Source organism: Vespa mandarinia, chromosome 2, assembly GCF_050613455.1.
Source record: "Vespa mandarinia isolate Hongniang chromosome 2, ASM5061345v1, whole genome shotgun sequence".
Lineage (NCBI taxonomy): Eukaryota > Metazoa > Arthropoda > Insecta > Hymenoptera > Vespidae > Vespa > Vespa mandarinia.
Window position 1 is genome coordinate 19,742,852 of NC_140811.1, and position 11,998 is coordinate 19,754,849.

The 11,998-nt window shown below is 40.1% G+C and overlaps 1 protein-coding gene across 2 annotated transcripts; it reads right to left on the minus strand.

Annotated features, from left to right (window-relative positions):
* Window positions 1-7,477: 7,477 nt before the first annotated feature.
* Window positions 7,478-11,775, minus strand: LOC118441007 (protein regulator of cytokinesis 1-like). Of its 2 annotated transcripts, none has more exons than XM_085654883.1 (7): window positions 11,657-11,775; window positions 10,117-10,249; window positions 9,940-10,038; window positions 9,737-9,877; window positions 9,557-9,673; window positions 8,334-9,383; window positions 7,478-8,259 (listed from the first exon to the last, which is right to left on the minus strand). In XM_085654883.1, exons 1-7 carry the CDS (start codon window positions 11,719-11,721, stop codon window positions 7,903-7,905), a joined length of 1,962 nt encoding a protein of 653 aa, XP_085511009.1. In that variant the 5' UTR covers window positions 11,722-11,775; the 3' UTR covers window positions 7,478-7,902. The 2 variants fall into 2 exon arrangements, with proteins under 2 accessions (XP_085511009.1, XP_035720761.1); XM_035864868.2 differs by lacking the exon at window positions 11,657-11,775 and adding an exon at window positions 11,047-11,289.
* Between the last annotated feature and the right edge of the window lie 223 nt (window positions 11,776-11,998).

An 11,998-nucleotide genomic window follows, 5' to 3' on the forward strand; every position in this document is an offset into this window, starting at 1 on the left:
GACACGACGAATTTTTCAAGATTCATTTGATCGTTTCCATGAAGAAACGAAATTGGCCTCTCTCGGTAATAATAAAGAAGGATCGACGATTTTCTATACTCTTTGTTCCTCGCCACGAGATTTCTTCTTCTTCTTTTCTTCCACTTTTTCCATCGAAAGAAATCCTCCTGCCAAAGAATCGTTGAACCTAAAATCTTCGAGGCACGCCCCATCGACGCCTTCTCGCGGCGTTCTCCAAAGAAAAGAGGGGAGAAAAAAGAAAGAAAAGGAGAGCATGGAAGGAGAGAGCGAGAGAACGTGGTACATCGTCGAAAGAGATCTCGATTCCCGTTTTCCTCCCTTCCTCTCTTCTTAACGTTCCGCTCGATCGTTAGTCGCCGGTCCCTCTTCTCCTCCCGTTGGACCTCTCTCGCTCTCTCTCGCTCGCTCTCTCTCTCTCTCTCTCTCTCTCTCTCTCTCTCTCTCTCTCTCTCGACTGACCCTCTCGAGAGGATCTCTCGAGGGCCCTCGTGATTGCTTCATTAAGACGTCAAGAGATACTGCTAGCAAAGTCGCCGCTCGTTATTGCCTTGGCATCGCGCCGCTCGATCACCCTCGAACGTACACACGCTCTTATGTTTTCTTTTACATATATGTCATCGAGCCGCCAACTGGAATGGACCAAACGTTCTTCCTAGTATGAAAACTTTAAAAGGGTAGAAACGGAAAAGCGATCGATCCTACGAATACACCTTTATTTAGTAATTATATATCCGACGCGTATCTTTCCGTCGAACCGTCGAGATTTTCTTTCGAAAAATTATAATACCGGCCACGTTAAGAGAGAAAGACAAACGAGCGGAAAAGAGTTAAGTAGGGTATAAGAGGCGGTGATAAATATTCCTTATTCCTTAATTGCTCCCACCAAATCTTCCACTCTATATCGACTCTATGAAGGATCGAGAAGACGAGAGAGATTAGTTTCGTGGATAGATGAAATTTCTACGTCTTTCTTTGCTTCCTTCTCGGAACGCTCTTTCGTTTCCTCAAACTATTTAAAAAGGAGAAGCATTTTATGTCGATCAAACGATTTTTCTTGATCGATGATGTTACGTTTTGACGACTTAATAAATTATTACGCTTTCTACGCAGATTTTTTTTATTTTGCGAAAGAGTACGAAATCCGAGAAATAACGAATTTTCTTGGAAGCTAAGAACTTTGTCCTATCTCTTTTCTTCGTAAACATGTCAAATTTCCTATCGTTCTTTAAAATTGTCCAAATTCACCGTTGGATCTACGAAGGATCGTTAGTTAATAAATCGCAGAAAGCGATTTCAAACAGGTGGTTTAACTCGAAAAGACGTAGCATCTCGGAGGAAAGGAGGTTGAAAGAAAATGCGTGACTTTTAGAAAAATGGGAGTCAACGAAATCATAATGGCCTCTAATACGTTCGATAGGACGAGCAACTTCCGAATTAGTCCTTTCTTCTACTCTCTCGCTTTCTATTTTCTTGACGAGAGGTGGCGCGGAAATTGGAAAGATATCTCCCAAGTCTTAACTCGAGCTCTCGTTTCTTTTCCTCTCTCTCTCTCTCTCTCTCTCTCTCTCTCTCTCTCTCTCTCTCTCTCGATACGAGCGGCTCTAATGAAAGGAGGAATTTTAATTTCGACGTTTACGCGGCTGGCAGATCGTTAACGTTTCTCTCGATAGCCTCGAGACACGCTCGTTCTCGAGTACCTCGTGTCAGGATCCTAATTAGATTTGTACGACGAAATCAAAGACACCGCACGCTGAAACTTTCCCCTATCTCGCCACCTTTACGAACTATTTTCTTTACGAATTTTTTCTCTTATCATTTTCTTCTATTCATCTAGGTTGGTAGGTTCTTTATTTCTAAAGTACTATATATATATATATATATATATATATATATGTGTGTGTGTCCACTTGAATACGCAAACAACGATGTGGCCTAGTCGTAAAATGTAGAAACGTTTCTGTGCATTATCCTTTTTCAACGGGAAGAAGCAATCTCTTTAATGGCGCAGAACGAACCGAGACGATGAGCCGAAGGATTACGAAACGCTGAGCGTTCAACGACGCTTTTACGTCTTCTTTTCTCGTACCGAACGGACGGGAGCGACGGGCAGCCATTGTACGGGGACTCGTCTCCTTTATGCGTCGTTCTCGCTTAACGTTTCGCGGCCATAGAAAAAAAAGAAAGGATCCGATTGCATGCTGCGCGTTCTGCGAAGAAGATAACTCGCCGCTGGTGATGGGAATGACGGCGGTGGTGACGACGGCGATGATCTCGACGATAATTTCGAAGGCTATCTTCGAGAAGCGAACACGTGGGGCGAGACACGTGCGAGACGAAGCTTCGAATGAATCGCCTTTTCAACGCCTTTCTTTTCCTTTTTTTCTTTTCTTTCTTCAATTTCCCTAACCACTAGTGAGAGACATATGTATATTTGAAAAAGTACACACGTATATATATATATATACACACATTTTTGTCCTCTCTTTAAATAAACGTCATTTGCCTTGGCAGCACAACGCCACTAAACGGCCACTAAAACGTTGGATTATCCAACGACGAGTCATCGTTCTTAACGAGAATTTATAATTTACCTCGTCAAAATCTTTAACGGATCTTCTTCGAGCATCCTAGCCATTGCGTTCGTATGTCCAGAAGCATCCGAGTACCCCTCGAAATGATGTCGACGAGTCGGTCATTGCCGATGAATATCCTTTTATTATTTCCTTTCGTTAGGTCATGATATTTCTAAGCTCGTCTTTTTTTAGAACGTATAGAAACGTTTTTAAAGGCTCGTACGTTTGATCGGCCCGCATTGTGAGAGTTAGAATAGTGGATCTGGAAGAGAAATAAGAAAGGAGAGTCGTTCTTTTCTTACGACTAGAAAAGTACAGCAACGGGCAGCACGTAGCGTGGAAACGCAAAAGGGATTTGACGTCTCCATCTTCGATGCTCCTGGTCTTTCTTCTTTTGCTCTTCTCCTCCCTCCCTCTCTCTCTCTCTCTCTCTCTCTCTCTCTCTCTCTCTCTCTCTCTCTCTCTCTTTACCAGCCCTTCGTGCGGACACTAAAGCTGGTATTCACGCGAGATTTAGCACGGCAAGGATGGATACGGCTAAAGGCCTTCGGGCCTTTTCAACACCCACGGCCCGGACGAGCCGGCCATTTTGAATGTCTGATTTAACCGCATTTGTTGCTCTTATTTGGCGCTTTGTCGAGGGAAGGTAGTTTATTCCGTGACAAGTTTCACGGGCTGCGAGCCAAAGGCGCAGGCACCGCTACGGTCGGAAAAAGGGAATCTTTAAAAGTAAACAAGTAATTAGATTTTTCGTAATTAACGGATACGCGAGTCTATCTCCGATCGCATTAAAGTCGCAATTTCGTTCGATGTTCAACCAAGAAAGGAAGGAAGGCGATTGCAACAATAATTTATTTATACGATACGAATAGATCCGTCTATCAGACTTGATAGTTCTTTTTTTCTTTTTTATTATTTTCTTGCGTTAACTCGCAATGTAAATTGAAGGATAAAAGATAACGAGAATACGATAGAAAGAAAAAAGAGATGATCGTTGTCGAGACTAAAGGAGAAGAACTAAGAGCTCACGGTCGAAAGATCGTCGGAATCGCGTTTGTAGTAAGGATCGTAAACAAGGATAGTGGTCGCGAGTAAACAGGATCCACGTCCAATCGGGACGCCGACACCGCTGCTTAACACATGCGGTGAGAACAGTTCTCTTTCCTTTTACTTTCTCTCTTTGCTTCCTCTCGCGTTCTCCTCTGCCTCCGACGATCCTCTCTCTCTCTCTCTCTCTCTCTCTCTCTCTCCTCCCGCCTCTTTACGGCAAATACATGAACGCGTACATGCATACGCGCGCGCGCGAATACATGTTTGTTCATCCGACACAGAAAAAGGACAAGAAGGAGTCGCTCTCGGAGATTCTCGAATCGAGATATCGGCGCCGCTACCCGTGTACTCTTCTACCATTCTAACCATCCCGCGTATCGGCAGAATCTGCATTTTTTTATCGGCAGCCCTCTTCTTCTTCATCTCCTCTTGCGTCTCTTTCGCGACCACATTTCTTTTCTATTCGTATAATATTATCTCGGAACATTCGGAAAGATAACGAACAAGATCGGTTTAGGAAGCAAAGTAACCGTCTCGGCTCGTTTAACAAACGTAATTGAGAACTTCTCGCTCGTACACATGCGGGCATATAATAAATTTATGACGCCTTCCATTTGCCCGTTAAAACTTTGATCTCGTTAGCTCCGACTATATCGTACCGTTTGCACTACTATTATTCGAGATTCATCATTTTACCTTCGAGAGTGACGAGATTTAAAGAGCATCTATCAAGTACTTCGCTAAAGGATAGGAAGCTAGTCCGTATCGGAAATCGACAAGTAGCGCATGATTCTTTCGGTAAAATTACTTATTCTTTCCTTTTACCTACTTAAACGTTTCCTTCCACGGGAGGACGAACGGACGGACGGACGGATGGCCTGACTCTTCGGGCAGGTGTTTGACTGCCGCGGTCTGGCAACGACCACGTGCAAGACCTTTCTTGCGCGTCCTTTTTTCATTTTCAATCGAGTCTTCGTTGAAGGATTTCAATTTCGCACGTTATTGTATTTTTTGGTAATGCCAAATGGACGATAACTCGCTCAATTTATAATACGTTACCGTAATAAAGATGTATCTGTCAGTCTAAAGATGTCGGCCGGTACGCGCAGCATTAACCGCACCGCAGTCTTTATCTCCGACGATCTTTCTTTCTCGCTTCGAACCGTTTTCTCCATGGTTTCCCTCGGCGCCCTCTTTGAGGCTCCGCTCTGTTCGAAGCCTCGAGATCCCTAGCTAAATTTCTCTCGCACAATGGACACGCATCAAAAAGCTTTACAAATAATCTCAATGCAATACGATCATAATTAAGTAGTTATTAGGAGTTAAGGGCAAAGATTTAGGAGAGAAGAAAGAAAAAGAAGATGAAGCAAATTGAAAAATCTTTCGAATGGGAAAAACGTTCATCTTTGGTGCGATACTGTACAGGAAAATTAGCTCAGTTGAAAATCTGCAAGGTAATGGCACGTTTGTCCCTATGGTAAATACTTTTACGAAACGCGGTGTCTCTGAAGCCCTCTCTCATAACGTCATCGATTTGTCAAACGTTAATACCGATTTTGAAAAACAACTTTGTTGTCGTAACGCGCACAGGTACACGAGTACCACCTGACCTTGCGCGCCTCGAGTAAAACTTTTCTACGCACGCTACAGGATACAGGACAGCGGATATGAAGCACGGCGACCACAAACCGCCATTATTTTCACGATCTTCTCTTTGGCTCGGCTACGCCCGAGGCAGCATCTTAACAACTTAATTTCTGCCGATAGAGAGAGAGAGAGAGAGAGAGAGAGAGAGAGAGAGAGAGAGAGAGAGAGAGAGAAAGGGAGAAGGTGGGGGTGGGGAGAGCCGCTTCTTTGCTTCTGTTTTCTTTCCTCCTTCCTTTCTCTACCTCTTTGCTGTCCTCTCTGCCACTCTCTGCGTTCTCCCGGCGCATTATTTCACGAAGCAATGCGGGCCAACATCTCGACGGAGCGCTTACGAGTAAGAATAATACACGTTTCTTTCGTCGCTCTCCTTTCAACGATCTCACCGAGTTATTACTTACTAACGTACTACTTAAACAAGGAAAAAAGAAGACTTCCATGAATGAGAAGATACTAGGACTATTAAGAATAATATGTAATAAGAAAAGATATATAAGTTTCATTGATCGATAAGGGAGCATTCCTATCGAAAGGACGTATTCCTATTCGAAAGGACGCGTCGGTCGACGATTGGGACCAAAGAAGAAATTATATCGACGATTTAATGAACCGTCCGACTATATATCCCCCCGCGAAGCGTCCAAGGTAGCACCGAAGGCCCTTCTTTTTATCGCCCGAGATCCGTTCTTTTAGCCGCCGAGTCGCTTCGCTACATCTGCTGTGGCTCCGTTTCTCCCTCTTCCTCTCCCTCACCTTCACCATCTTGGCATCCTTCTTCCTTTATACCAAGCCAAGTCCAAGAGCGAGCAAACGAGCCCTTGAAAACCAGTTTGAAACTGTTTCGAGCGAGAGCTCGCTGCTGAGGAGGTGAACGACGAAAAGACGAAAGAGACGCCACCTTGGCTATTGGTAACGCTTCGGCTTGCCGAGAGAAGTTAAAATGAGAAGGAGAATGAGACACGGCCGTGGGAGGGGATGTGTGAACAAAGAAAGGGTAAAAGGACAGCGAGAGGGAGAGAGGAGAGGGATCGACCGATCCGGCACATCTTCATTAGTCCGCTTATTTCGATGGCGCGGGCATATCCCCCCTCCCCCACCCCCCCATTGAAATAATTTGACACATTAATATATCTTACCTATTCTATATATACTTTCCAATTTTTCTCGTTTCTTCTATCGTCCCTTAAACCGAATTTTCATCATTTGGCATTGTTATGCTGACGTCATTCTTACGTATAAATCATCTAAATCATCTTTAACCGATTTGAACTATCGAGATGTCTTTTCTTCCCCCCCCCCCCCCACCCCCAATAAACCATCTCAGAGGATATTGCGCAAGATGTATTATTCTCCCTTAATCTCGTTAAAAGTTTAAGATTAAAGTTTTCTAAGGACAATTAGCACCCTAGCAAATATTACAAGCATTCAACATTTTCCACGGTATCTCATTATTATTTATTTTCAGGATTTCTAAGAGAATAACTTTCACCGATGATCGATAATAAAAATACATATTGGAAACTTTGGCGAGTAGCAGATTTCAAACGTGCGCGCACGTATTATATACGTGACATTTGGTCACATATATTTATTATTAATTGGAAAGTCCAAAGAAAATCAAAGTCGGTTCGATAGAACAATATCGGTGGTGCGATCTAGCGGCAAGTGAAAGCATTAGATTTTCTTCATTTATATTATTCATTGGTCCCATGTGTCTATGATTATGGCAAAGTGGTATCCGTAAATAATGGGCGACTATGGATGATCGATCGAAATTAATAAATACATGCTCTCCTATTATGAGAACTTACTTTCCGCAGAATGATTTGATCGATGTGTCGACTTAGTTATACATACGTACGTATACGTATACGTAAATTTCTCGATATATCCGCGTAATAACTCGTCAAATAATCCATAAATAAATGGACAAGTTTGACAAGTTTGCAAACTCGAAATGGTCCGACAACGACATAAAATAATAAAATAACGCAGAGATATATGGCAGTGGCGTTTTAGTCAAACGGGATCTATTAATCATTATTCGATGCTTATTTATAAACGCGTTTTTATATTTCTGGAAAATTCGAAGCACCGCCTTCGAGTAATTACCGCAAAAATAATATTATTACGAAGAAGCTTTATTCGTTATTAAACGTTTCATATTATAAAAAATTATGTTATATCAAAAATCATTTTTCTTTTTTCCCCATAAAATACATAATACGTAATAATATCACATTATCGATACTGTAATAATATTTATGATCGGCTATGTATAATTTTTCGTAGCAATGTTTAATAACGCAAATATTAACACGAAGACTACACATTAATATACAAATTACAAATGCCAAGTTTATTACACCCCCATTGGCTATGTAATATACATTAAATCATATCTTTTTCCTCCCCCCAACATACAACTTGAAAAATCTTCTTCTATAAATTGGAAATAATATATATATATATAGATATATATACATATATATATATATATGTATATGTATATATATTTACGTAGGTCCCAAGAATTGAAAGAGCAGCCCTCGCTAACGTAACACTAAAGAATTATATTAAATAGAAAATATCTAAATATTAAGGAAAAAATTTATCAAAATATAATAGGTAATACGTTCGGTGCAGTTGCAAGTTTCGGAGTATTATCCATTCTAGGGCTACGCGGTGAATTTCGAGTAGACAGCAATGACTTCGACGTCGTATTGGACGTCGCGTTTACGTTATATAAATTCTTCCTTGATGGTTTGACGTGCATACGATTAGGCGTTTTTGAAATGTACGCGGATTGATCGGGCGGCAACAAGGAGCTACGCAATTCTTCTCTTTCCTTGAGGTGTTCTTGGAATTGTCCGTAAGTCATGTCGACGGTACGTATATTCGGGGACAACGAGATGGATTTTCTTTGATTGCTTCTACGTTTCTTATTCTCCGATAATATTCGCCTGGCAATCTGAAATTCATTGGAACGAAATGAAATATGAAAGGAAATGAAAGGACGAAAAAAGAAGTCATAATTAAAATTACCTTCCCGCTTCTTCTAATTTTCGAACCGTAGGTTGCGCTACGCACTTTACCGGTGGCAACGTTTCGTCGCTTAGCCGAACTGTTAGGGGTCGAGCCGTAAGCTAATTTTCTCTTTGTCGACGTACACAAGGGAGTTTGAATGGTCGAGGTAGCAGTTGGGGTACGTTTCGTTGCGCTTGCCTTCATCGCGCACTTGTCCTTCGCCACTTTTCTAGCATTCTTCTTGGTTTCCCTTTCGATATCACGATTTGCCCAGGATTCCGCCAAGAATTCTTCCAAGGAAAGGCCATTAACGTAAAAGGATTCCCCGTGCCTCGTCTCATATTCTTCTACCAAATTATGTAACTGGGCCTCAATCTTGGGCAATTTTCTTTGTATGACTTTCCGTTCTTTCTCTTCAGCAAGCAATTGGCCTCCTCGATTATTCAATCGATCCGGATTATTAGAAGGATGTTCTAATACTTTCATTTTCGTCCAAAGCTTCTCTCTCTCCTCCAAGAGATCAAAAATCATTTTGTTCGTTTCATAATACTTTCCAATTTTTTCGCTCTCGAGCTCGTGCAGGGTCAATAAATCCTCTGTGTAGGTACGAGAATAAAAGGCGGTGAATTTTTTTCGCTGGGCTTCGCCATACTTGCACATGTCCCACAGATTAACCAATTCGGCTCTTACTTTATTGACACACTTGGCGATACGTGCCTTTTCCTTACAACGCGTGATTTCACCATTAATCGCTTTTATAGTAGCTTGCCTGTATCCCGGATGATTGTTAAAAAATCCTTTGCGATAATCGTTAGGTACATCGAGATATTCCCATAAAGCTATTAGCTCTTCCATTATATCCTCGAAATCCTTCTTTGCTCTACTTAATTCTTCCTCCAATCGTTCTTGAAAGTCCTTCAACAATCCCATGTTCCCAGGGGTAAGGATAAAATTATCGGGCTTATTACACACCATTTCTTCGAAATAAGAGGACGGATTAATTCCCAGATCATCCATCGTTTTGACAATGAAATTTTGTGCATTTTTAAATTCACCCTCTACGCGATCCTGAACGATAAAGAGAATGAAACTATGATAAGCGGAAGATTCCCTTCCCTCCTCCTAACGCTTTGTAAAATGAAAACCTAATGTAAAATGAAAAATTCAATGCGAAAGGAGAGAGAGAGAAAAGAGAAGGAAAAGTAATAAGAACGTAAAAGGTAATACGACCAATTATTAACCTTTTCCGCTTCCTGTTTATCGATATGTAACTTAAAGTTATCCAATTCCTCTTCGGTTAATGGTTTAGATTCGATTCCTATTGGGTGTACGCCAAGACGTTTGCAAATTTCATCTTCCTAAGGATATTATTAACGAATATATACATGTACTATGGACATAGACATATAACCAGAGCGTACCTTGACCAATAATTCGTTTAAATACGTTTCACGTTGTTCTTTAATGCGCAACAACTTTTCCATATCCTGTCGCAGTACCTGATGTAAATAGAACAAAGGTAGCATCTCGTATCCGCTCGCATCGATCGTTTCTTTCAATTCCTGCAATAAATTTACAATAAATTATAAGATTACTTTTTTACATTACAAATTGAACAACATACCTTCGACAGAATAGTTGTATTTTGCATCAACTGCTTCGATTCTTCCAACAGCAATGTCTTTTTATACTTCAACTCTGATACCATATCATTAAATAACTCCTATTTTATTTTTTAAACATTAATCTGCGCCTCTTTCTTAACGCTTAAGTAGATATTTCATTAAGGCCAAATTTTTACCTGTATATGATCACGCGCTGCAATGGTATAAGCCGATTGGGTTTCTTTATCGTATCCTATTTCGGTCCATATAGAGCGCAACTTTGTGAAATTATCACGTACCATAGAAGTTGTATCTTGCAATATCAATTCCCTATAAAAGTACAATAAATTGTTCCGAGGAAACGATGCTAAATATAATTGATAAGTTGTATTTTGATAACAAACGACGACGTGGGTTCTTCCTTCGTTAAAGGAAGAGACTTAATGCAATCGATGAGGCCATATATATATATATATATATATATATATATATATATATATATATATATATATATATATATATATATATATATATATATATATATATATATATATATATATATATATATATATATATATGCACAGGATAAATAATAATAACAATTTTCCTTCTTGACAAGCAACTTGTCAAAGGCGCGTTTAAAGAAAGAAGAAAAACAATCGCTAGAAAATCTTCACCATAAATTTTGCAGGTTAAATTTTGTTGCTGTCGAAGAACTACCATTTAACTTTCTTCGTAAGGATAGGAAAGGTGCAAGAGGAATGTATAAGACGATTTTGCGGAGATGGAGCATTTTTTTTTTTACTTGTCATCACCTCTGAAAGTACTCCTCGATGTGACATGAAATTTTTCTCTCTCGTTTACTTTTGATAAGTGAACGTACCAAGAGGAATAAATCATACGAAGGAGAACATGGTTAATGCAAACGAACGAATAAGAATGTATCTCGTTGCGACGAATTTGCCTCGCATACATACTTTACATAAAAGTCATCGCACCGGCACACGTCGATTATTACTGGCAAGTTTTATTCTTATCAAATAATAAGATAAAATCAAGCTTTACAATAACCAATGAATAAGGATCATTCTTCGTAGAGAAATAAGAGAATCTTATGAAATACTTACCATTCCTCTGAATCCTCCATCGCTACACCTTACCTAGAACAAGAGATTCCACGAAATCTAAAGAATTCAACAAAAACGCTGACCGTTTTTCATTTGAATTACAAGTAACAAAGCCAGCAGATTGGACGACACCTATCTTCAGAGCGGTAACGTTATAACTGAATTTCCTTCCAATCCAAGGACTCAACTCTCTATACGCTTTCGGCCAATGACATTTTCTTACACCAAAAAATCCACCAATCATCGATCAACTTGCGATACACACCTAACCAACGATGCTCTCCGCTATTTATGCAAAAATTGTATTAAATCAAATTACATACAACAATATATATATATATATATATATATATATATATATACACACAGCGACGTCGTCGACCAACGTCTAATCTCGTGAAACAAACTGATCTTTATTCAACGAGATGAAAAATCGTTCATCTTTTTGTTATTTCGCTTGTACTGTAATTAATTGAAAATAAGAGAATAGATATTCGGTGCGATATAACGTAAGACAAGTCCGATAATAAACGATTCTTAATTCAAGAAGAATCATTTTTAATATATTTCCAAGTACGGCAACGGTAGTCGATCACATCTATACACGTACCAATATATGATTAACCAATCGGCCACCATATTGTCGCAAAAATTCCGATTTATTAGCAGGAACATATGACAGCAGTGGAGTTTGTCGAGTTAAACACGAAGCGAACAGTACCTCTTGATACAGATAGTTGTTAGATGGCGCCAAGGATATTAAAGAAATTCAATTTTTGCATAACGCAGTTTGGGCTGTTGACGGTTAGATGGCGAAACTTGTACTCTGTCTTAGGCGACTGTTATGCCTCCTACGGCAAGACACATAACTAATACATGCCTCGGCGCCACCTAAAGCACACACGTAGGAAACAAAGAGAGATTGGGAGAGAGAGAGAGAGAAAGAAACAGA